The sequence below is a fragment of the Anoplophora glabripennis genome, unplaced genomic scaffold, assembly GCF_000390285.2.
Source record: "Anoplophora glabripennis isolate ALB-LARVAE unplaced genomic scaffold, Agla_2.0 scaffold5, whole genome shotgun sequence".
Lineage (NCBI taxonomy): Eukaryota > Metazoa > Arthropoda > Insecta > Coleoptera > Cerambycidae > Anoplophora > Anoplophora glabripennis.
In genome coordinates, this window is record NW_019416525.1 from 2,078,923 (window position 1) to 2,104,745 (window position 25,823).

Genomic DNA, 25,823 nt, shown 5'->3' on the forward strand with positions numbered 1-25,823 from the left:
ATATTTCGTATTGGACACAGCTCCGACATGTCATAGATCCGAAAAATGTTTTTAATAATGGAATAAACAGAATTAATTAAACAAACGCATACTTGAATTTATTTCATTCAAGAACACCTCCCCCTACAAAAAGGGTAATTCATTATATTGAAAATTATTCTAAACAATGCCAATTAATTACATTTTAACTGTTTGAAACGTATTCATTTTGTAATAACGTAATTAACATAAAGTTATTGCGATTAAACTGTTTACCCTTCAAATTAAATAAAGATAGCAAATACCCTCAAAAACGCCCAAAGCTGTATCGTTGTTTACTGATAATTTAGTGGAGGTATCTTTATCTCGGTTTGACAAATATATACGTATATATGTGTATGACATCCCGTTGTTTGTATATTGGCGTTCGTGTCGATTCAGTGATGAGTGATGCTATGGTGCGGTAGTGATTTTGGATTTTATAGTGAATTCCTGAATGTCAGCTGTGTAGAGAGGTGATTGTCTGATCTTGGAACTTGGGAGTCATATGTCCCCCACCCTTTTCTAAATTATATTGATGTATCACAAAAAGGAGATAAACTTTGTATAGGTTTTAAAAATAATATTTTAGTGGTTCAACCGCTAGAAAAAACAAAAGTAATAAAATGTGTACAAATTTCTGTGGTTATGTGGTAATTTAAATAAGTTAGTGACCAATTTTTTTAAATAAATGGAATTATGGCGCCAATGATTTATACTTTGTATGGATTTGCAATATTTTTCTTCATATTTTGGTGTGGTATGTGGTTACTACATTTAATAGCAATAGTTTATGGGTATGTATTCTTTAATTTGACTTTACATAACCTTACCATTTAGCCCCTTTCGTAGCTTTTAAATATGTACCTATCGACAGCTAAAACTTATATGTTTTTTAAATCTTTTTTAGTAAATACCGGCTGCACAAGAAAATTATACCTGAACCTACAGATGAACCTTATCCTGGTGTTTCAATATTAAAACCTTTAATGGGTGTCGATCCGCATTTAGTATCCAATTTAGAAACGTTCTTTACTTTGAATTATCCTATGGTATGTTATTGTTAAGTTTACTTTTATTTTGAATATACAAAAATTTTATTTTTAGTACGAAATATTATTTTGTATTGAAGATGAAAAGGATCCCGCAATAGACGTGGTTAATGCATTAATTGAAAAATATCCGAAAGTTTCTACAAGTGTATTTGTTGGCGGTTCTCTAGTAGGTGTTAATCCAAAAATTAACAACATGAATAAAGCTTACGAAGCAAGCAGTTATGATTTAATTCTCATATCAGATAGCGGGATAAGAAGTAAGTCTAATTGCATTTTAATATAATTATGTGAAGTATATGTATATTTCTGTTTTAGTGAAAGAAGATACGTTACTTGATATGGTTAATCACATGACTGAGAAAACAGGTTTAATCCATCAAATGCCTTTCACGTGTGACAGGAATGGCTTCGCTGCTACCTTAGAAAAGGTATGCCCTATTACTATAAAGTTGAATGAAATATTACAATCAAATTTTGTGTTCTAGATATACTTTGGTACGGCGCAGTCTAGAATATATTTATGTGCGGATTTTGTGAGAGTTAATTGTCATACAGGCATGTCAACGTTAATGAGAAAAGCTGTTCTGGAAGAACACGGTGGCTTAAAAACATTTGGCTGTTACTTGGCGGAAGATTTTTTTATTGCAAAGTGTTTCATAGATAGAGGATGGAAAATTGGTATTAGTAGTCATCCAGCTTTACAAAATTCTGGTCTCTGTGATGTTAATAGTTTCCAAGCCAGACTTACCAGGTAAGTCCAATTCTATCAATTGTATGAGCTCCACCTTGCAAATAATTTACAATTTATGTTATGTTTTCGTTAATTCTAAAATTGTTTTCATGAATTTATCTTTGCACATTACCTGTACTTATCTAAATTTGTTTCCTATGTTTATGGATAAAGCTGGTGCATCATCTGTAATTACTAATCGCCCTTATCAAAATATATTTGTTTGAAAGCATTTTAAAATTAAACTATTACAATAACTAGGTATTATGTATTTCCCATCTTAAAAATTAAGTACCCACTTAGATAATAAACTTATAAATCCCTTATATATAACTTAACATGTATAAAATTTGAATTGCTCAAAAAGTGCTAGAGCTAAATATTTATTGTTCTAAATTTAACTTGTTTGTGTAGGTAATTTAAGTTATAAAATAATTTCCTTGCAGTATATAGCAGTGGTACTTTAGTTTTTATTTTTGAAGTTTATTATATCAAGTTATTTGGTAATATATAAAATATCTAACATCTACAATCAACAACATTTCAAGAATTTTGCAGTTATACAATCATATTGTCTTTCCAGAAATAATGTCATAAATATATTTAACCGAAATATTTTATGAATCATATTTAGAAAATTCATTTATTTGAGATTTTTCATCTGCATTTATCTCTCTTTTTTATGGGCGGTTTATAAACAGGTTAAAGCAATTTAGAACAAATATTTTTATGGTTGTTAAACTCTTAACCTTCACTTTAATTTCCCTGTAAGTGTAAATCCACTTATTTGATTACATTTTTTAAATTCTTCTATAAAATAAATAACATTTATCATTACATTGTTTGTTTTTCATTAGTAATAATTTTAAACGTCAATTCAGGGCAGTAAAATCGAGATAATTAGGCATCCTATTACACCACCATAAGCTAGTTTTTAGTACACCCACACATTTCTTAAATGTTTTAAAGTAATAGAATACTCTAGAGATAGTAAACTTATATACCTATACATAGTAATTTATATTTAATTGCTATGTAGTTTAACTATTACACTTAAAATTTAACTTTATTTTCTTTTATTTATTTTAATCTTTATCTTGGTTATGATGTGATTAATTTGTTGAATTTGCAGTATAAACAAATTCTGATTATGCTATCCAAAGAAACCAGACAAATCCTATGACTCATAAGAAAGTTATTGTAAAATTAGTATAATAGATGCTAATTGATTCAAAGGAAATATTGTAAATTCAGAGCCAGTAAATTCAAAGAAATTATGAATGTGTTTTCCAATAGTACAAAATTACATATTATTAAATTTTTGTTTATAACATGATTTACTTATGGATATTTCAGGGTCATGTAGTTTGGAATTATATAATTAATAGAATATTTGTGCCTACCCTTACCATTTTAATTTTAATAAATTTTACGAAGTACATTAATTTTTTATAGATGGGCAAAGCTACGGTTGGCCATGGTTCCCCTGGTAATAATTTTTGAACCTCTTACTGAGTGCATGGTAATAGGAGCTTGTGCAGCTTGGGCATTCAGCCTGTTGTTCCTTTGGGAGCCTTTAGTTTTTTATCTTGTACATATTTTAGTATGGTTTTTGTGCGATTGGATTTTGTTATCGATAGTACAGGTAACAATTAAACTTTTTATATTTAATAATAATAATAATAATAAACTCTTTTTTCAGAATGGTACACTACCGTTTAACAAATTTGACTTTATAATTGGTTGGCTATTTCGTGAATGTTCTGCCCCATACCTGTTCCTTCTCGCAGTGCTAGACCCTACAATAAAATGGCGTAATAGAGTATTTAAGCTAGCCTGGGGTGGTGTCGCCCAGGAACTGAAACCCAGAATCAAATGTTAATAAATATGTATTCTAAGTTATGTATTTACTTCTGCACATTTCTCATGTTCATTGTCATAGTTATAATTATTTTGTACATATGTTCGTTTCATCAAACATTTTCACCAATTATCTTAAGTGATGTCACATTCGTGAAAGATTTAATTTTATTTTTTTTAATAAAAAGTGGAATGTATTTCGTTGTCTACTTTATCTGAACTATTCCCGTTTGCATGTGTTGATAATATTAACACATCATTACATTTAACGATTGTTTTATATATTTTCCAAAGTGAGTACACATATAACGACTATTACTATAGATAACAATATTTAGCCATTACGTTCCCGAAATTCAGAAATTTATACATAAATGTTTTGTAAAAAATACTAATTGGTGCGATTATTAAATGATTTTAAGATAACATTTTGAGTCGATAGATACACTAGCCGGCTTATTTTTCTAATTTCCTGGTTTAAATAAAGCATATCGTGACAAAATTCTTGGAATGAATACACCATACAAATAAAATGTTTGATAACAATTATATGTCAACATAATGAGTCACGTTTCGTCTTATGATAAATAAAACTGGAATTCCTTTGATAAAAAATTTTTTACTTTCTATGATGGATAAATCAAATCTGACAGTTGTGACATAACTATAAATTTTATTGATACTATGACCACTGTTGCAAGTTAACTTATAGAAGTTTCCTTTCTAGTTTTACTTTTGGATGCATTAAAGAAATACTTAGCTTTTAACTTGCCTTTGTTAACAATTTTATTGAATTTCCAAGGCATAGATGGAAAGCCATAGACAAGGGCGTAGCTAGGATTTTTGGTTGGGGTGGGCCCAGATCTGCTGCAAACCCTATGGAGGCCTCTAAAGAGAGAAAAAAACGCAATCAACGACTTCCCGATATAATATTCCAAAACCTTAGCACTCTTTCGTTTCACTCGATTCTACAAAAAAACTTACCGATTTTGACAAAGATGATATTATTGGATCTTTTTTTCTGGAATGGGCCGCGCCCATAGATAGATCGGGCGAGAACCTAACCAAAATTCACCTCGCCAAACCTTTTAAACACTATACAGGGTGTTTCAGTTCGAGTGAATCAAACTTAACCACAAATAGAACTCAATAAATAATTCAGAATTGCCTTATAAAACAAGGGTCTAGTCTCACCGTTTTCACTGTACAGGGCCATATTGGTCGGTTGTTAAAATCATATTATTTACAAAATCTTTGGTATGCTTAGAACGAATTGATTGTGACCGCAAAAAACCTGTGATTTTCGCCCGTTTTTTCACAATACACAGAGAATTAAAAAAAATACATAAAAATATGTTTTTGGTTGTAAAAAACTGAAATGAGCATAGCTTTTAGTATTTTGAAAATTTAAAAAATCACCCCTACGTAGGGGTTGAAAAAATGCCAAAAATGAAGAATTGAATATTACCAATTGATATAAAAACTATTAGTATGTGAATTATCTTAATTTATTTTTTTTGGTTATTTTTACAATTATTTCTGATATTCTCTAGTTTTGGGGATGATTCCATCCCCTGAGCGCGCTTAAGGGTGGATTTTCTAATTCAACATAGTCATTTCAGTCATGAGAATAAATCTTTCTTTGTATCAAGAATAATTCGATAGAAAAATTCACATGCTAATAGTTTTTATATTTAATGGTAATATTAAATTCTTCATTTTGGGCGTCTTTTCAACACCTAAATAAGGGTGATTTTTGAAAATTTTCAATAAACAAAGCTATGCTCATCTTAATTTTTTACGACGAGTAATTTGAGACCAAAAACATATTTTTATCTATTTTTTTAGTTCCCTGCGAATTGTGAAAAAACAGGCGATTTTTGCGGTCACTCTTTGATGTGGTGTTAACATTTACACATGTGCATAATTTATTGTAAAATTTACAAATTTTTTGTAGGTCAGTGGCATAGGAATGGGTATAATAAAGCGGTATAGTGTATCGTTTTACCGAAAATCACAGTTGAATGATTCCGTTCCTCTGATAAGAAATTTAGTTTCTTAAGGATAGGAAATAAATTTTAAATTAATGTCACGTATTACCTTAGAATTCAAAACAATATTAAATAATGTCTCTACATCCGCAAAATGACTAGTAAATTTTAAATATAACACCCTGTGTATTATTTATTGCATTCGTAATGTGGTGAATTCCTTCTCTGAGCTCATTTTTTTGTTGCATTGCAGTGCGGTGGACCTTTTCTAAAATTGCATTTGTGTCAAAAAAATCAAAAAGAAGTAAGAAAATTATATTTTCAACAACCAAGGCCATAAGACCAACGTCAATATTATGTTTATTTATATATACTTAATTTTTTGAGCCCGTGTCAGTTTGATTTGGCAAAAGGGCAAGTCCCTTTGATTACTGATATAGAAACAACAGCACCATCTTCCAGTGTAAGTTGTGAGAGACCTTTTAACAATTTAGAAAGAATTAAAGATTATTTAAGAACCACTATAAGTCAAGGTATACTTACTAACTTGGGTACTTTGTATGTAAAAAAAATATACTAAAAATTTAGAACTCGAATTAATCATAGACTAGTTTAATGCTGCGCATAATAATAAAATAACCCTGTTCCAGTATTCCATACGACATACATCATTTTCCTGGCCATATAATTATTCCTGAACATTTACTGGAACATTGGTCAATAAAATAACTTAGTTTATAATATTTTTTTCCAAGTTGTTTTATTTTACGTTCGTAAAAAACATCATAGACGATTTATCATAAAAAAATTTTTGCTTCCCACTTTGTTAAAACATAGTTTCATTAACAATGCAATGGAAAATTAAACTTATTAATATTATGCTGCGCATATTTTTTTTAAATTCAAACAATACTTGATTAAAATTTAACAATTTGAAATTTTTTTTATGATAAATTGCCTATGATGTTTTTTCTGAAGATGGGATAAACCCGAAACGATCGTAAAATAAAGCAAATTAGAAAAATATTATAAACTAAGTTATTTTATTGACCAATGCACCAGTAAATAAATTCAGCAGTATTCTATATATAGTATACTGTATTCTATACATACATACCGATCTGTCCTTGACCTTATTTTTGTTAATTTAAATAATAGTTAACGTTTATTGGCCAAAACATTTAAAAGATGTTTTGTAAAACCCAATGCCCCTTACAATTATTAAATATATGACGCCCATCCTGTAATATTTTCTGCGAGTTTTAGCCCTGTCGAAAAATAATGTTAGCGCCGCTACTGCGTCATGTATAAGACTTAAAAGCCAAAGCCATGAAAAACTATAAACTAAACGTGACTGACTTCCTAAATACATACTGTATAATTTTTCGATATGCTTTTATGCGATTTACTTACTTATACAGAGTGATTCAAAAAACCGCTGACAGACTTCTAGGGTAGATAATACATAAAAATTTAAGACGAAAAGTTTTAATAAACATAGGGTCGCAAATGCCTCCTTAACGAGATACAGGGCGTCAAAGTTTCTGTAAAATTAAACATTGTCAGCAATAATTCCAAAATGACTGAACATTTCTATTTCAAATTTGCTATGCGTAGTTAGCACCTTAAGACCAATGTTTGATGTACTGCTCAAAATTTTATGAGCAGCACTGTCGTAGAGACGGGGTCAACGTGACCCTTTTTTTTAAATATTTTCTACGCCACTGCTAATTTTGTCAAAAGGGCATTATTTTCGTGTAAAGTGTTCAATTGTCTATCGAATTGGTCTCTTGCAAAATTTGGATTAAAACAACCATTTTTAAGAAAAACACCTTTGCAGAAAATTTGTAAATCCAATTTTATTTTCATTCATTTTAGTTTCGCATAGTAGGCTTGTGCTATTCAAAATAAAATTAAACATCGCCTGTCACTAATGTCAATGTGTACAAGTGAATTAAGTAAACTCGATTATAAGCTTCTTTTTGTCATTTTTACGCTTTAATTTTACAGAAACTTTGACGCCCTGTATCTCGTTAAGGAGGCATTTGCGACCCTATGTTTATTAAGACTTTTCGTCTTAATTTTTCATGTATTACTTACCCTAGAAGTCTGTCAGCGGTTTTTTGAATCACCCTGTATATGCGTCAAACTTACACTAATCTTTCTACAAAAAAATTAATTTTCTAAAACTGGGCTTCCCTATTAAGAAACTGATTATGTATTGCACAGGGTGGTAAAATACCCAAGATGTAGTTTCTGAAAATGATTAGTCAGTTATTATTTTTATGTGCTGATCGTAAAATCCCGTTTATTTGCTTTAGACTTAACCTCATCATAATTATCGGTACCCTTTTGTTTCGGATGGGGTCAAGTTCACGGGGGTTCACCAAAGTTATCTTTGTTCTTACATACATATATAATACACCGTTGAAAACTATGCCTTCAGTTATTCGCAACCATGTATCTTAACTCGGCAGTAGTTGTTCTCGTATCAGTTTTCTGTTATGTTGAATGTAAGTTTTGTTTTTCCTAATAACGAAAATGCTTAGGTTTAAACAATGCAGTTAATCAGTTAATTTTGATCCAAATTTAATTGTATCTCTTTTTTATTTGATTTGTGTGTTACTTACTGATCTTTATCTTTCAGATTATGTTATCTATAGCTTAATGTAGTCACGAACTTTTTTTATTTTTATGACAGGACGTTGAATTGTTTATAAATCATTATGGGGACTTAAAATTTATATTTACTCATTACATCAGAAATGCGACTGAATGATGCATAAGTTACAAAATATCTTTATGCCTTTATACACCAATAAAAGCTTGCGATATATTTTCAAGGTGCTTGTCCAGACATAATTAGTAAATCCAGCTGGGGTGCAAGATCTCCAAAAAAAACCAAAGCTTTAAGATCAACACCCCCTTGGATAGTGGTTCACCATTCGGACACACCAGCCTGCAACAGCAGATCAGCATGCGAATCGCGTGTCAAAAATATACAGACGCATCACATCGATCACAACGGATGGGATGATATTGGTTACAACTTCTTGGTAAGAATCATAAGCTTTACCGTGTAATATCTAAAGATAATGATTTAATGATCGATCGATGGCATAAAAAAAAATGCCATAAATGTTTAATATCTTTTGTCTAAAATTCCACTGAAATGTTATCTACATATTATCTCTTAAAAGGATTTTCTGTCCCGCGTATTTTATCTTTTTATGTGATTATAAAAAATATTTACTTTTCAGATCGGTGGAGATGGAAACATTTATGAAGGCAGAGGATGGGGTATCCACGGTGCACATGTACCTAGGTACAACGCTAAAAGCATCGGAATTTGTTTAATTGGAGATTTTCAAAGTATAAGTTTAAGGTTCAAGGTTTCAACTTTGACTTAAAAATATTTTCATTGCAGATACCAATCCGCCAAGCAACCAACTGCAGGCCCTTGAAAATTTAATCAAGTGTGCTGGGGATACAAATAAAGTTACTTCAAATTACCGGGTCATAGGTCACAGGCAAGGTGGCGCTACTAAATGCCCTGGAGATAATTTATTCAACAAAATCAAAACGTACAGCCGATGGGAGCCCAATCCCAGCTAAATTAATAAATTATTAATTAAATAATTAGAGTTTATTTAAGATAAACTCACCACTTGTTCCGATATTCTTTGTCATAATTAGAATTATTTATTAAACGATCAAATGGACAGAAAAGAAAAAGGCTATAACTTTGTTTTAGTTTGTATCACTACCCCTCCTTTCACAAAAAGTTGTTTTCTGTATCGTGACCGAAGCTGAAGTAAGTCCTTAATAATTTATACCGCCTCATAGTCAGTGGCGGTATAAAGCACTGTCAGTGCAGTACAACAATTTATTTAAAAAAATAATGAGATGAAATAAGATGAACTATGAAATTGCGCATTTGATAGAATTTTTAAATATGCTATTTTCTAGTACGCGCCTTTCGAAACTTTGTATTTTTTATAAGAGAAAATAGGAAATCTCATTTAAAGAAATTAGGAAAAATGTAAAAATACAGACTTTTGCTTATTAAGCTAAACGATAGACATTTGTTTATATTAATTTTTAGTGATATTGCCAAATAAACTGTAAACTTTCATAGTCGTGTATTTCATTGAAGTCTAGTTGCAAAGTCAAACAGTAACACACAAATTGACCATGTTTTGAAAAATATCCGCAATTAATAAATTTCTTGTCCCAAGAGCACCGCTGCATCCACACCATTGGTAGTGCCGTTACAACTGTAATGAAAACGTAATTACCCGTAGTATGTGTTAAAAAAAGTAGTTGCAAAGTATAGAGGCGCCCAATTTGACGCACTGCGCAAATGATTTTTAATTTCTTAAGCCCACTGACGTATTTATTTACCCTAGCGACCATTACTATGGTTTTACCACGTTAAAGATATTATCGAATAAATATAAGCATGCGCTAGCCAAGCGCCCTGGAAAAACGTGCTTTTCGGATAGGATCACTCCCCCAGTGGCAGCCCTCTAAAAACAATGTTGGTCTGCAGGAAAAACTTCAAATTATGAATCAGTTTGCCGAATTAAAATCACCGAGCAGTGAAACCGTTCAGGCAAACTACAACAAACTTTCCGATCATATAAGAAGGTTGACCCCACACGGGATCCAGTGTAGTGTTTTCTGTGGGGGGCTGAATTGTAAATATGAAAATCCAGAGAACTGGAAGGCCGACAGTTTGGCCATCCAAGGTATTTATTCCCACTGGTAAGTGCATCGCATGAACATAAATGAATTTTATTTGCACGGCACGCAATGACGCTTCAACAGGTGAAAATATTTCTGCGAAACCTGCTACGGTACCTACTTTCAGAGCAGTTTTAATTTTTACTTTAATGAAGGTTTTTTTGAAAATAAAATTATCAGTTTACTTACACTAGCCAAAGTATGAGAAAAGATCTATCAGTTCTGCATATTTTGCTGATGTTTTGAAAGAAATTCCATTATCATAGGAGAGGAAGATGTTCACATAAATATCATTGACTACTTCACCTTGAAAAATTGGTAACCAAAAGTTTCAAAATGTTGAGAAATTTATTTTTAATTTTTAAAATCTTGAAATATTGTATAAATAAAACATTTAATATTAGAATATTATTTTTGATAAAAAATAAACTTTCTTTAGTCCTTCTAGTTTCTTTACAATTTTGTTAACTTGTCTGTACATTATAAAGTATTAATTGTTAATAACTTAATAATCATATTAATACTTTGAAAATTGCCTTTAAATTATGTGATTGAGAATACACGATTCTAATAACTGACTGATAATTCTAGACTTTAGTGCAGAAATGACATCCATTACCTAATAAACAGTAATTCAAACACTGTAATTTAAACTCAAGGCAATTATAGTAAATGAAATAGTTTTTATTCGATAATTCTAGTATGTAAAGTTTCTCAATTTCATGATGTCAATAAAAATCAATTTTTTATAAATGATTTTCATCTACAACTGAGTTGCGCTTATTGGATTAAAAAATATCCCCATTGCAAATTATGAACTATATAATAGAAATGTATTGATTGGCTAATGTACCTACGTAAATTATTAAAAGAGGATACCTCTTTTATTGCTGAAGGATGGCGATGTATTTTTAGACAATCATTTCTAAATAAATTATCTATACAAAAGGGGTTGGTTGACTGAAGCTCTTAATAAAATTTGCATCTGTGTAACTTTTTTTACTGGAAACATATCGATTTTAGAAATTAAGTATTATTACATGTACAGTGTACAAAAAATTTATCATCGTTTAGATCGAAATATTTGAAGTAGTATTTTCTTATGTATAAAAATAACTTTCAAAATTAAGGGATTATTATTCATTCACACGTATCTACGTCTAAAAGGAAACGGAAATTTTCCCCCACATTATGGTTTATGACTGGCTATTTGCATATACCGAAACAAGTCAGGGTCAAGTAAATAAATTATTTACATTAATTCCCTGACGTAAACGGAGTCATAGAATAAATGTTTACTACCATTTTCAATAGGGACCTACTTATACATATTACTATTTACCTATCATAATTTAAGGGAGCCTAAAAAATGACACCTACCTGTTCAGAGAAATTGGACTGATAAGCACACATCGACATTTCGTTCTAGAAATGTCGATAATACTATGTGACTACCCCGAAAGTTAAAAAAAAAATAGAATATTAAGTTCTTCAAGCAATGGCCAAGAAATTCAAATAGAGAGACTGTCATTAAATAGAACGCATTTTGATGTTTTTGTATAAACAACCTAATAAAAATTGAACCATGCCATAAGTATAGATAAATATTCACATGCTTGTAATAGTATTAATAAAATGAATGAAACAGAAATTTTGGTAGAATAATGTTTCGATAAACAATTTATCAATATTAAATTTTCCGTCACATTTTAATCAAATTCACTGATGTTTCGATTTTATTAAAGATCTTCCTATGGTCTTATACCAAGAAGTTTGGTTTGTCTCTACCACAAATCTATTCAATATGCTTATTTTTTTTATATATCGAGCATATTAGCTAATGTGTAACAATTTGGAAGCCACGCTATTTGCGTGTAATACAACCAATAAACACGAGCACGTTTTTGTTATAAATGTGTATAAAGTAGTCTATTATATTTTACAGGATAACAGATGATATCCTGGCGATGGCACGACCCAGTACGATTGTTATAATTCAGAAAAATGTAATACAACAGTTTGAAAGGTATTTTATCGATTTTCGTTTGGTTTTGTTTATAATATTTAATTGTACTGACAGTTTAGGAATCAAATCGATCATAAATCTGCAATGTCCGAAGGAACACGCCAGTTGCGGACAGCCTTTAGAAGCTTCCGGATTTTCTTATAACCCGAACATGTTTATGGAACACAACAGTGAGTAAATTTAAATTATATGAGCCAACTCAGAAATTTGGCACGGAGTTCAGGACAGTTTGTAATAAAGACATTTATAGGTTGCAACCCTTTTTGGTCGAAGTTTTATTTCCTTAACCTACTTTTGTTTATTAGCTCTAAGTGCTCGATAATAAGGGGACAATTATATTTTATGCAAATCCGCGCAATAGAATGGGAACTGTGAAGTTATAAATAAAATACTTGGCTGGTTTAACATAAAGTGGGGCTAATAATTTACATGTATTACTATGTTCTGGGTATATTAAACGTAAAGCCATCGAGTTGTTTATGAAATCAAGACGTTAATGTCCACAAACAAAACCAGGTGCATAGCAATGACAAATTAATCAAAAGTACAAGTACCTAGCAAAATACCGAGTATTCTAAAAAATTTTAAAGTATTTCTTATATCACAATTGATTTAATGTATTTTATAAATGACGTTGCATCCTTAATTTATTATAACTTATAATTTATTTCTTGTTATAAGGTTAAAACACTAAAGTGTAAGGTTAAAACCTTAATGAAATTAGTGTTAATTTTTTATTACTTAGAAGACACGCCACTGTGTGCTACACTAGTCATTAGTTTATTATAACCGCAAGTTTCCCCTAATGCACGATTGTATCTTTTAAAATTGGTTAATTTATACCAACGAACCCATTACCGTCGTATCTTAGATTTTAAATTGTGTTTTCTTTAACCCACTTCTCGCTTTTCGTGTTCTTAATAATTGTCGCTGAAGTTTTCAACGAGGTTGTTTAATATTCGCCATAAATAGGTTCATTTGTACAGGTTGGTCTGGCTTATTTCAGGAATTTTAATTTGTGGTTAGGCCTATAAACAACACGCAGTATATTGTGTGTTATTTATAGAAAGAAAATCAATAGTACACCTTTCTTATCAATAATTTTCCATCTATTTATGAAATCGATTACTTCCTGAATCGTATCCTGTAATTATGTGCATATATAACTAAATTTTAGGTGAGCAAGTAAAAGTGATAATATCGCTACATAAGGGTGTAAAAAAATAAAACATTTTTTCCAGTATATTACTACAATTTTACGTGGAAAGATTACGGGGACGCGACATTGATGGGCCTTTTGAACATGGTCAAAGTACTGGCATTTGCATTAACAGAAGGGCGGGTGGCAATACACTGTCATGCAGGTAGGTAAACCGATAATAATACTGATATCTAGAGTTCACTGGCACTAATTTAAACGATTATTTATTATTGCATGAGGCACGTGCAAAAATAGAAGCAATATATCGCTCACGTTGTACGCCGATTTAAAATCGACCACCCTATAACTATATGGATATGTCTTTCAGGTTTGGGACGAACAGGCGTTTTAATAGCGTGTTATCTTGTATACGCCCTACGAGTAAGTGCAAACGACGCTATTAGATATGTCAGATTGAAGAGGCCAGGATCGGTACAAACCAGGGGTCAAATATTATGCGTCAGGCACTTTGCTCAGTATATTCTTCCGCAAACAATAACTTATTACTTAAAGTAAGTTCCTACCACACTCCAATCAAGTGCACATTGTTAATTTTATTTTTATTCAGAGATGCCGTAGGAAAAGATAAATACATGAACGAATTTACCCTCCATAGGTTCCTAAGGAGGCAGAGGGTAGTTCTTCATGGATATGACGAGAGAAATTTCAAATATATACCAAAGGTAAAACTACACTACCGAATTTTTTAAAGTTTTATTATATTTATCTTTCCAGATCGTCCATTGCCTGTGTGAAAGAATTTTGAAGTTGTGTGCGTGTTGGGTGGATGAATTTCCGCCTACCAATATTCCATATACCGTCGACTTTTTGTCTGCCAAAATACACGGGAATTTAAAAAGACATGAAAGCACCTATAGCATTTCTAGTATATCGAGTAGCAATTCGGAACGTATGTATAACAGTTTATCAAATATGGCTAATTTACTTTAAACTTTTTAGACATATTTCTTAACGCGGAAATGGTTAAATCCCCATCGAGCGAAATTTCAGCACCTTCCAGCCCCAATCCGTCTGAAATGGGCGATGTTACCGACTCATTTTCTGAACTAAGTACGCTCGATGGGGAAGAAATGAACGAAGAACTGCTAATAGAAAATAAGTGTTTTCAAGAACTTGAGACACAAAAAAGTTTTGCTCAAGAACAGGCCGAGGAAGAAATTGTAATTCAAGACATAAACGTTGCTATTAACGCTCTTTTAAGCGATACGGAAGAATCTGACCACGATATGAAACGAAAAATTAGACAGTTTCAACATGAAATTAACTCGTCACAACTTGGATGGGCAAAACTATCTGTTGAGAATAATTTAAATGTTTTGTGTGCTCTTTTGTTTGACTGGATTGAGGGATTGAAAGTACCCGTGTTAAAAATGGAAAATTTTGAAACGATTGTAGTATTATACAAACAGCCAGAACTATGCCTACAAAAGTTTAATGTCGAGGATTCTTACTTAATAGAGTATTTGTTAAGGTTTATCAGTAAATTTCAACCTATAAGCAAAGATAATCAAGATGACTTACTGAAGAGGGTGATTGCAGCATTATCGAAGCACTGCGTACAAATTAACAATCACAACATTCCTTCAGGTAAAAAAGCTAAGTGAAAACTAATGATGTATTTAAAAATTGTTTCCAGGAAAGGGTTTCAAAAGGATTGGTGATGGAACTTTCAACTGTACTTTCCAGTTTTTCCAGTCATTGTTTGAATTAATAGAAAGTCACCATAGCCAGAAACCAAATGTATACAGCTTGGACGAGGACAAGATTTCTGCCAACGAATACGATGTAGAAAGCGGCTTCCAATAAATTTATCCTATTCTAACTAAAATTATCTACTGTTCGCATGCCAACGAAATTTTATAATTAATTCCTGTTAGTATTATATTTCCGATGTTTTCTAATTTTAATAAACAATGCCTATTATATTTTACTAAGAAGTATGTCTACTTTTAATGTAATTAAACTCGTTATAAATGCGTTTAAATAAACTATATTTGTATAACTTGTATCATTTAATCATAAAAACAGGGAACAATAAACAGTCGAATTTCTGAATTTGTTCATTATTAACCGTTCATAATTTAATATTTTTTTATCAGTAACGCTCAAATAATTAAAGGAAATAAACATTTACCTCGACTAATTTGTATGTAGATGTACCCATTTGAATCTCACTAGCGAGTTAGTTGAATACGCCTAATGGCGGTTGTCAAATACATTAGAAGAAGAAGAGGAGAATAAATAATTCAATATTCAATTCAAATATAACCTACAATTTCCAATGAAATGCGGAAATTTAATTTTAATATAATATTTATTTGATTAAAACATGGCTGGAAAGAGTGAGGATGATTTTTGGAATACAAGTTCATCTTTAGGATTTAATTTTGATGACGATGAGGTACGGAAATTAAAAAAAAAAACAAATGTATTGCATATATATTTCAGGATACAAGTGAACCATTTAGCGAATCTGTGTTCAACTCGCCTACTGAGGAAAGCAGCGTTGTTCCCATATTTTCAATTATCTCCAAAAACTGTTTAGATTTAGGTATGTTTATGTGATAACTATGAACGTCGTACAATTAGTATATTTATCGAAACTTATTTGTCTTTAGTACTAGACGATATTAAGTCAGTAAATGAATATGTGACGCCACCTGTTGAAGAAATTATTAAAAAAATATTTAATGGTCAAAAATACTCGTTAGAAGTTTACAAAAAGTTCGATGAGAAATTACTGCTACTTGATTCAGCCCTAGACACTATGGATGGAAATATAATACTCAAAGCAAGTAATACTATTCGATGATAGCAATGAATACATTATTCTTTATTTCTAGGTAATTCTATTTCTAAAATCGACACTCAAACGGAACATATTTTCTCACCAGTTATCTAAAAGAAAAGTAGCGGTGAAATATTATGCCGATTATTTAATAGTTACTAACCAATTTGGAGAACTGACCGATATTTATATGTACGTTTATAGAAATACATAAACTTGAGTTTCATTCTTGTTTCATATTTCAGGGCGACGGGAAACAGTGGGCACATGGTAAGACTTACTAGTTATCTTTTATTTCTTTGTCATGTAACTTAATTAATAAGTACTTATTATTTATATATTCCGTCATCCGTGATTTATGCAGAAACAATTATATTATTTAATTGGACGAGACGTTAGCTGCAAAGACACTCTATATAAGCGGCTGGATCAATTTATGAATGAACACATGCCTAAATTAGACCACGAAGACAAGAAAGAATTGTTCGAAAATATGCAGTTACTTCGTGAGTGAACGTTATCAGTAAGCGACATGTTTCCGAGTTAAATTTGTCTTTTAGATTGGCAAACGAAAACAAAACAGACGGCAAATTCGGTTATAGAACAGTTGGCTGCTTGGTGCAGGAGGGAATGGGAAGGAAATATTAACTCGATGGCTCCGGTCATGGATTTTAAGCAAAAATTTAAAGTAGACGACTTTGCATTTGAATGGACACTAATGAATGTTATGGCGTCTATGCAGATGTGGCCACAACTTGCCGCTTTGTTCATAAAGCCCGTAAGTGGATTTGGTAAATATATAAAGGGTTAAATAAAAATTGTTTTGTAGAATTGGTTAACCAAAAAAGACGCTCTCAAAACGGTGATGACTCCGGAAGTTTTTGTGTATGGTCTAAGCAGGCATAAGCCGCCGAAAGAGGTTTTGGAGCAGTACTTACATTACATTTCCGATTCAGATAGGAGTATGAATTTAGCTCAGAAGTTAAATTGTCACAAATTTATCGTTCAACATTACATTAACCAACGTGATAGATTAGCCCTTGTCGGTTATAAAGGGAAGTTAGCTCCTCAAACTGAGGAATATTTCATGGTAGAGCATGCGTTACAGTCTGCGGTAATTTGATATAAAAATTTATGTATGCACTATTAAATGTTTAATTTTAGGATAAAAAGTGGAAAAACTAATTGTGATATCTTAGGGTCCATCCATGACAGAATACGAGATTTTAAGTTGATATAACTAGACGTACGATATTTAGAGTGTATTTTTGATGATTTTTTAATATTTTTATATCCACCTGTTTAATAAACAAAATACATTATAAACAGCTTTTTATTTATTTGTAATAGGAATGAATAATAATACTGATACATTTACATGCCTTGTGAACTTAAAACTGAAAAAAAAAAATAATTAAATTTACTACCTAATGATAAAAACAAATCAATAAATAATAATGTATGTATCTATAAAAATAAGATACAGTCAATTTGACTATTTTAAACAATATTATAACAAATTTTATCTAGAATATTACTTAATACAATATATATAGAATTAATTTACTTAAAAATACATTCAGGAACTTAATTAAAAATGCGTCAAAGAAAATTGACGCATTATCCCTACTATTTACAATTCATATATTTTTTATTATACAAAAATATATAAATATAGATTTATTGCATTTAAACTAACATCTGCGTCAGTTAATGAACTAGGTGATTAATGTTTATCACATTTTTCGTTACAGTGAGTCTTTTACATTATCTTGACAGTATGACAAAGAACATAGAATCACATAACAAAAATACAGGAATACTCACTTCTTGCTTCAGTTACTAAAAAAATTATACGCCAAAAATACTATCTTTTTCCACAAAACAAAAATAAAAAGTCAAAATTTTGTTTTCAACCATCATATTTAAAGGATTTCAGACAGAAACTACAGCACTCCGTACAGGACCGGCTCTTCACATTTCGCCACCCTTCAAATACTGGTACTAATTTTAGTCTCTTGCTTTTGATCTTATACTTCTCCCCACCTCACCTTAAGTGGGTTGAAGGTCTGGTAAACTTCCAAAATTACACGTACGTTACCGGACAATCAAATTTTTCACGTGTGCACTATTGATTTTATCTCTTATTTTAATCGAGTATTAAATTTTTTACTGAATTTTTAAAGCAAGTCCGGTAACATATACGTACAAACTCGTATTGTTACATTTTACATTAACAAAAATATGCATAAAACTCACACACTCTGTTACATTAGTTATAATTACAACATAAAACACAATATACCTTTAACAGGGTAAATTTTAAGTTTGGTTTTTGAAAACGCCTGATTCCTTTACACTGTTTTCTATATTGTGTTTGGTTACAAGTATTTCTGGGCCACTCTGTATATATTACCTTTTTAGAATTTTCATTTAAATTACAATTAGTTATTCTAAAAATGTAATTAAAATACAGGATGTGTTGTTTAAAATAATAAAAATATCCGTAAAAGTAAAACGCGTTTTATGGTATATAATACTAAAATTATGGACAATTTGATGGTGAAAATTATTGTACTAAACTTCTTGTGTGTTTTATTGTAACATTAATTCGTATACAGAAATTTCAATTCAAAAAAGTTTCTGGTAAATATCTGTTCGATTTTATATTTTGTTTCAAATAATGTTTACTTGAAAATAAAAATAGTTTGAATAGATTGCACAGGTGACATAAGCATATAAGTTATTTAGAGACCAAGAATTTTATTCTCAGTCTTTAATGTATTGGTCACAGAACAGTACGCAATTAATAAACAAATTTGTAATTTGTGCCTATATAAACTAATTAATTGCACTATTGAGAGCGAAAATATTGTGATACGAAACTACCTCTAATCTGACTAGATATGAATCTTGAATTTGATTTTAAAAATACTGCAGTGAACATAAAACAGTGGGATTATTTTAACCATACAGAATAAATTTAATAAAACCATAACCATAAACCAGAATCGGTACTTTCGATTTTTATATCGATTCTACAAAACATCCTATTGCCAATGTATTTACCATTTTAATGTTTTATTAAAGAGATACCAAGTAGTTGACGTCAGTCATTATGTGTTTCGTTATATATCTATCTGTTGACGTCTCTATTAAGTAATTTTTAATAAAAAATGCAACTCAATTTAAAATAAATTGTCTGCCTCTAATATTTTTATTATTTATATGACCTTTTGTTTCTCCATTGGAATAAATTAATGAAATACAGGTGTGGTTTACTTTTGACCTAAAGTTCAAATATGCAGTAATTGTACGCAAAACGAACGTTAAGTAAAACGGGAAGGATATTGGAATGTACTATACGAAGTGAAACTTAAATGTAAATGCGCAACTTATCCCAGACATTCACACTGTTCTTGCGGATTATTTAAATTTGCATTAACTGTATTAAATTTAACCTACAATACAATGTTTTACGAAGAACTGAAGAACAAAATCTTTACACTTTTACAGACTGCAAGCCGCCCTCGATTGTTTTTCGTCCGACTAGTACAATTCGAATAACATGGCAACAGGGCCGGCTCCAGAAAATTTGCCCCTTTAGTCTATAGCAAATTTTAACCAAAATATTCCCAAAATTTTTAATACAAAAGTTTTACCTTTTTTTATGAATTTTTATAATACAGTATTAGAAAAAACAATTGAATAATGGAATGAAACGTTAAATTTTTCTCTTTTCAAAAATATATAATGTTTGATTCAGGACTTTTCGACATATTTCAGTTTAAATCTATTTTTAGAGGGAAATTTATGTCTGACGGATCGCAGTGGCTATGGGCGAGGTACGCGGAACAAACATATGACTTTGACAGAAGTTTATTAACCATCATTAATTTATTTCCTATAACAAATTTGAAGTTATCCGTTTATTTTACAAGAATAATAATAATGTGAATGCAGCGCGCGCCGAGTATGCTCGTTTGTATCCCGGGTTTCCATTTCCATCTTGAGCTGCATTTTACGACATTGAGCGACGCATTAGAGAAACAAAATCTCTTGGAAGATAGAAACGAAGAATTATTCCAAATAAATAATTAAAATTAACTATTTTACTACATTTTCAAGTTAAGCAAATATTCATTCGAGGTTTACCATATGAAATTATCGTAGAAAGGCCACAATAGTCCACAATAAATGCTTCAAGACAGTTAGAAATAAGCTAAAGTAAAATTATTAGAACGTTACATAAATATAAATACCGCTCCTATAAAACTATGCCGGTCCAAAAACTCACTCAAAATAAAAAAATTCAGCGATTAGAGTACCTACTGCAGAAATGCTGCGCTTGAAAAATGGCGAACTAAACTATTTTTAAAAGATTTTATGGACCGATGAGGCGACTTTTACAACAGCTGCATTCACATTATTATTATTCTTGTAAAATAAACCGATAACTTAAAATTTTTCGTTCTCTCTAAACATTATTTCTTTGTGAAAATTGTTATAGGAAATAAATGAATGATGATAAATAAACTTCTGTCAAAGTCGTTTGTTTATCCCGCGTGCCTCGTTCATAGCCACTGCGATCCGTTAGACATAAATTTTCCTCCTGTTTTTTCAAAAATAGTTTTAAACTGAAATATGTAAAAAAACTTCTGAATCAAACAGTGACATATTATATATTTTTGAAAAGAGGAAAATTTAACGAAGCTAAGCATGCACTAACATATAGGGTGTTCCATTAAAATAAAACTTTTTCTTTAATTTAGTGATTTCCATTATTCATTTGTTTTTTCTAATACTGTATTATAAAAATTTATAAAAAAAGCTTTTGTATTAAAAACTTTTTTATAATTTCAATAATAAACTCACAATAAGTTGTCAGATTATAGTGACTAACCCTGTACAGTGACCACCATAAAATATTCACCAAATAGGAAATATTTTTATTTATGATTTTATAAATCTAGATACCTATACAAGCAGATTTTTGGTTCAGCAATGTTTTGACTCTTCGTTTTAATAACTGTGACAGTTTAAATTTATTTGTTTACTTTTGTCTGTTTCCACAGCTAGAAAAAGAGTTCAAAAGACTTGAAAACAGTGGATTTTCGAAACGTTAACGACCTTTTTAAAGTGCGCGATATTATTTTTGTATTTTCTATTTGTCTGCTTTTTTCAGTGAGATTTTTTGGTTAGGCAAAATTATTTTCATAAGAATAATCCTTGACTGGTCCATTTGGCGGAAGGGCTTATTACAGTAATTTAAAAAAAAAAATTCACAAGTGCCCCAAAAAATAAAGAAAAAACCGAAAATTATACACAAATAAATAACTTTAAACAGTATGGTAATCCGCATAATATATATAGAATTGCATAATATATACAGGGTGATTCACTACTTATCCAAAAAAAATTGGGAATAGATGCGTCATTAAAAATGGAGCCAATATCGTAAAAAAAACATTGTAAAATCCTTATAGTTTGTGTGAAAAAAGTTATTGAAGTTGTAGTATTTTCAACCTTTACATCGCTGGGCCACTGTAATCTCTAGCGTCATTCGCCCACGTGGCCTCAGGCGAATACTCAAATCCGATTTCAGTATTATCGTCGTTGCGATAGTGTTTACATAATTGTAATTGTAAGAGCCCCCGTACATTCAAAAAAAATTTTTTGAGAAAAGCTCAAAAACACTAGAATAAGTAAAATAACATATTCACCTAAATATTCTTAATGGAAGCATGAACTCCAAGTATTCATATCAAGTCAGATGCGAAGAGGCGCATTTAATTTAATAAATAACTTTTCTAATTTCGATATAGATATTGCACTTGGCATATAATCTAAAAACAATCTAGACGCTAAGGAGTATCGCGATCTGCGGATTCTGACCTACCTGGAGGGGGATGATTTCGCTTTGGAGGAGGTTGCAAGGGGAAAAGTCGGTGTTCGGTAGGCCAATATATCTGCCTTTCGTTATCCTCAGTGGACACTATAGAAGCCATCGATGGGACGTACTGTTCCGGCATCCAGTCGAACGAGAAAGCGCTTCCCGTCTGCGTGATGGGAGTGGCCGTGGGAGTTGGAGGCGCGCTTCCTATGTAAGGGCTGAGTTCCTGATGGCACAAGTCAGGAACTTTCTGTAAGGTATCCGACCAGGGGGGACTGGGGTTCCACTGGTCCATGATATCGCTTGGATCTGCTTTCAGCAGTGTCCTGGGCCTTTCGGAAATGTGAGAGATAACCAGGAGTCCGCTACTACCGCCTATGGTATCGGGCGCGTCGTGATCGGCTACATCTAATTCGAGGTTCTGTAATTCTTTGGGCTTTCGCTTACTGTATGAATAATCTACTGGCTCTGAATCGGCACGCCTGTGATGGTGGTGGTGTTGATTGTGATGTGCGTGCGTGGCAACTGCGTGATGAGATAGATGAGGTTGCAATGTCGTGGGCATCGCGGTTAGGTGCGCGTACCCGCCCGCCTCGTGGCCGGTCACAAATTCAGGTCCCTGCGTGTGCTCGGGGTAGTACAATAGCCGGGACGATGGGCCAACGTCGTAAGTAAGGCCGTACTGAAGTTTATTCTGCACCGAATAATAATGGTACAGCCAGCTATTAGTTCTCATGACGGCGGCTTCGGCATCGCTGAGTACTTGATTAGTGCACACAATTACGGGTTGTTGATTGCTTTCCGAGCTCTCTTTAACTTGCAGCACACAGTGCATCCATATCCACTCTCCTGAACGTCGCTGGAACTGCGCCAGCAAGATGCAAGACCGTTCTTGTTCCGATTGGGTGACTGCAAGGAATATTACAATAAGAATTCGCCCGCAACGTTAGCCTTGTACCCGTCAGTCTGTCGAGTCTAATAACTGCCCCAGTTCCACATCTCACATCGTCTCTAAACTAACTCATTCCGGTACGACGGAAAGCAAATAACAATCTCCCCGAACCCACCCTTTTAAAATACGACACACGCATGGTTTGAAAAATGCTGCCATAAATACAGGGGTTCACAAAATATCTACAAATAAGGCGATTTTGCTATCCTCCTTCTGCACATTATGGTCATATTGTCTTGTTTTTGAAACACAGGGAAAATTTTTGAGAACGGTCAATATGTCAGTCCTGTTAGTTTTCTATTAACTTGTAAAGGTCGCTAGCTAAGATCATTCCCAGCGGAAGTTTACCCATTTTGAGGTTATGTTTACTTTATTCTATGTCACATGTTATAATATATCTATTTTTTCATCTCTTGTTAAAATCGCCCCAAATTAAAAAAATGCAATTGACAAAACTCGGGAGTTGAATTTCATATCTCAAATTTTTATCTATAAAATGTCTCCGTGGTAGACATTTTTGCAAAATTAAGGTATACATAACAATAAACTACCTGTATACGATGCAGAAAACCTAACCTCAAAAAAGATATAGGATGTCGCTAGTAAAACTCGCAGCTAGCGACCCCTACAAGAACACTACAACGTATAACATCGCAAAATAACTTACCCATACCAAATTAAATGTAATACAAAATTTTTTAAAAGAGATAACAAAATTTGATTTCAAAAAGTCATCAAAAACAAACGACAGTGGTGAGTGCCTGCCCCTGAACTTGTGGCATCTTTTTTCAAATCATCCTGTGATTTAGATTCACGGAACCTTTTATAATAATATCTCTACCCCTCATTTTAATGATTAGTTAGTTTACAAGGCGGAGAAGGGGCGGCATATTATTATACAGCAGGCCGGGCCTGGTTAAGCCTTAAATACCATTCTGTGCAGGAATGACGTAAACCTGGAAAATCTCGTGACGGTATGTAAAAAAACCTACACAACTGTAGATGTAGATAGGGATGTTCCGAATATTCGTAATCGCTTGCGCAACTGCATCAAAAACAAAAAATATATTTTTATCTATTTAATTTTGATAAAACATGAAGTTGGTGATACAACCAAAGTGTAATACATTTTCAGTTGATTTTTTTTTTCTTTATAAATTATAGAACAATTCCTCAAAATAGTCTCAAAACCCTCACGAGCCTTTTTATTCACAGGCCGACAAGATTTTAACACAACAACACGAATATACTTTCCCCGAGGATTTCGGTGGGCTGAAGTCGAATCCGAGGTCCAAATTTCTCAATTGGCTCTGGTTTTCGAGATGTCCTAACCTAAAAGTGCCAAAAAAGCGATTTTTTTATATATACATGGAAACGTAATTTTTTTGCTGAAACCATTAATAGAGCCCTAACGATCTGTTAATAAAAATGATTGTGAGGAATTTGAGACTCTTTTTTGAAAACCAAAACCAGTAATAATGAACTCGACTTAGAACTCAACTTGAAATATTTGCATTGGCAAGTCAGATCCGGAACAACCCTAGAGCTACGCTGTTATTTTCGGCGGGTTCCCTCGTACCTTCGCGAGTGAAATGTGGACGGGGAAGGGGGGGGGCATTAATAAATATCAGAGCCGAGTGGGGGACAGGAGACCTACGCGGATAATTTTTATTATACTCACTGAGCCGGTGTTTGGTTTGGGCCTCGCGCGTGCATTCCCAGTGCAGCAGCCGGTACCAGGACACCCCCTGCAGATCGGAGCGCGGAAAGCCCAGGTAGAATTCGCCGCTGCAACACAAGTGTAACAGTTGTCGTGATTTACGGCATTGGATGTCACCGGCTCTCCCGCGACCCGGTGACCTGGACCGCCCCAGCATCACGAGCAGACGTTGATTTATCGCACGAGCGAACAAAGCCCCATAGCGTATACCTCATAGCGCACGTACCAGTGCCGTACCGCGAGTACGGCCGAGGCCGTACTTTATAGCTTCATTACTGACCTCGCCGGCTAACTAATGGCCGCCGCGGCTAATTTCCTGCGCAACGATTTAGGCGCGCTGACGTCGACGGCCGTGAAATACCGCCGCTGTCCATTCATCGCGCCCGACCAGATCCGAAACCCGCCTAAAATTTTGACTTGACGCCGAACGCCAAAGGGGTAATTTCCACTGAAGCAATTTTGACAGTAGACAAATGACGTCACTACGCATATTTTAATGTTTTTAAAATTTTAAACGAGGTTAAACTGAAAAAAGAAAAAATACGGGTCAAATATTTGTTTACCTTACTTTAAATTTGTGATATCGTTAAAAAAACACCCTATTCAGGCCTACTTCGATAAACATATATCGAGACTAAAACCATTTCGGTATGGTTTGAATTTGACTCAGCATAGTATTAAAAAATGTATCTTTTGAACTTTCATGCTTGAAACAATGGTGAAAAATATCTTGCCAAGATGCTGCAAACATTACTTGTCTTAAACATCGAATAACGCCGAAACTGTACGACTTAGACCCAATATAAAAGGAGTTATTTATGC

General features: G+C 32.4%; 5 protein-coding genes across 5 annotated transcripts in view; 4 read left to right on the top strand and 1 right to left on the bottom strand.

Moving 5' to 3' along the window:
* The first annotated feature begins 212 nt into the window (after nt 1–212).
* Nucleotides 213–3,857, top strand: LOC108907364 (ceramide glucosyltransferase). Its single transcript, XM_018711016.1, has 7 exons — nt 213–815; nt 929–1,070; nt 1,126–1,330; nt 1,389–1,501; nt 1,559–1,824; nt 3,259–3,448; nt 3,506–3,857. Exons 1-7 carry the CDS (start codon nt 718–720, stop codon nt 3,683–3,685), a joined length of 1,194 nt encoding a protein of 397 aa, XP_018566532.1. The 5' UTR covers nt 213–717; the 3' UTR covers nt 3,686–3,857.
* Nucleotides 3,858–8,077: 4,220 nt separating this feature from the next.
* Nucleotides 8,078–9,394, top strand: LOC108907378 (peptidoglycan-recognition protein SC2). Its single transcript, XM_018711032.1, has 4 exons — nt 8,078–8,167; nt 8,499–8,710; nt 8,915–9,026; nt 9,082–9,394. Exons 1-4 carry the CDS (start codon nt 8,113–8,115, stop codon nt 9,267–9,269), a joined length of 567 nt encoding a protein of 188 aa, XP_018566548.1. The 5' UTR covers nt 8,078–8,112; the 3' UTR covers nt 9,270–9,394.
* Nucleotides 9,395–10,079: 685 nt separating this feature from the next.
* On the top strand, nt 10,080–15,539 carry LOC108907398 (protein tyrosine phosphatase domain-containing protein 1-like). Its single transcript, XM_018711063.2, has 9 exons — nt 10,080–10,421; nt 12,346–12,426; nt 12,481–12,596; nt 13,668–13,790; nt 13,956–14,139; nt 14,196–14,310; nt 14,363–14,537; nt 14,588–15,235; nt 15,285–15,539. Exons 1-9 carry the CDS (start codon nt 10,222–10,224, stop codon nt 15,452–15,454), a joined length of 1,812 nt encoding a protein of 603 aa, XP_018566579.1. The 5' UTR covers nt 10,080–10,221; the 3' UTR covers nt 15,455–15,539.
* Nucleotides 15,540–15,893: 354 nt separating this feature from the next.
* On the top strand, nt 15,894–17,762 carry LOC108907387 (spermatogenesis-defective protein 39 homolog). The gene is made up of 9 exons (XM_018711050.1): nt 15,894–16,049; nt 16,097–16,199; nt 16,267–16,439; nt 16,492–16,628; nt 16,682–16,706; nt 16,801–16,942; nt 16,997–17,214; nt 17,266–17,550; nt 17,601–17,762. The coding sequence occupies exons 1-9, from the start codon at nt 15,978–15,980 to the stop codon at nt 17,619–17,621; spliced, it is 1,176 nt and encodes a 391-aa protein (XP_018566566.1). The 5' UTR covers nt 15,894–15,977; the 3' UTR covers nt 17,622–17,762.
* Nucleotides 17,763–22,166: 4,404 nt separating this feature from the next.
* The window catches only part of LOC108907339 (neuronal PAS domain-containing protein 4), a 53,825-nt gene continuing 50,168 nt past the window's right edge, over nt 22,167–25,823 (bottom strand). Inside the window, exons 7-8 of the mRNA XM_023454855.1 lie at nt 24,963–25,069; nt 22,167–23,238 (exon numbers count right to left, since the gene is read on the bottom strand). Coding sequence (XP_023310623.1) covers nt 22,301–23,238; nt 24,963–25,069 — 1,045 coding nt within the window. The 3' untranslated portion in view covers nt 22,167–22,300. The remainder of the gene's footprint in view (nt 23,239–24,962; nt 25,070–25,823) is intronic.

Excerpts from the sequence above, each read along its gene's own strand:
- LOC108907364 (XM_018711016.1), top strand. The coding sequence starts at position 718 with ATGGCGCCAATGATTTATACTTTGTATGGATTTGCAATATTTTTCTTC. Across the intron at positions 1,331-1,388 it reads ATCAGATAGCGGGATAAGAA|TGAAAGAAGATACGTTACTT; the intron begins GTAAGTCTAATT and ends TTTCTGTTTTAG. Across the intron at positions 3,449-3,505 it reads TTTTGTTATCGATAGTACAG|AATGGTACACTACCGTTTAA; the intron begins GTAACAATTAAA and ends CTCTTTTTTCAG.
- LOC108907378 (XM_018711032.1), top strand. The coding sequence starts at position 8,113 with ATGTATCTTAACTCGGCAGTAGTTGTTCTCGTATCAGTTTTCTGTTAT. Across the intron at positions 8,168-8,498 it reads AGTTTTCTGTTATGTTGAAT|GTGCTTGTCCAGACATAATT; the intron begins GTAAGTTTTGTT and ends TATATTTTCAAG. Across the intron at positions 9,027-9,081 it reads TTTAATTGGAGATTTTCAAA|ATACCAATCCGCCAAGCAAC; the intron begins GTATAAGTTTAA and ends TTTTCATTGCAG.
- LOC108907398 (XM_018711063.2), top strand. The coding sequence starts at position 10,222 with ATGAATCAGTTTGCCGAATTAAAATCACCGAGCAGTGAAACCGTTCAG. Across the intron at positions 14,140-14,195 it reads ACAATAACTTATTACTTAAA|AGATGCCGTAGGAAAAGATA; the intron begins GTAAGTTCCTAC and ends ATTTTTATTCAG. Across the intron at positions 14,538-14,587 it reads ATCGAGTAGCAATTCGGAAC|ACATATTTCTTAACGCGGAA; the intron begins GTATGTATAACA and ends TAAACTTTTTAG.
- LOC108907387 (XM_018711050.1), top strand. The coding sequence starts at position 15,978 with ATGGCTGGAAAGAGTGAGGATGATTTTTGGAATACAAGTTCATCTTTA. Across the intron at positions 16,050-16,096 it reads TTAATTTTGATGACGATGAG|GATACAAGTGAACCATTTAG; the intron begins GTACGGAAATTA and ends TATATATTTCAG. Across the intron at positions 17,215-17,265 it reads CCGCTTTGTTCATAAAGCCC|AATTGGTTAACCAAAAAAGA; the intron begins GTAAGTGGATTT and ends ATTGTTTTGTAG.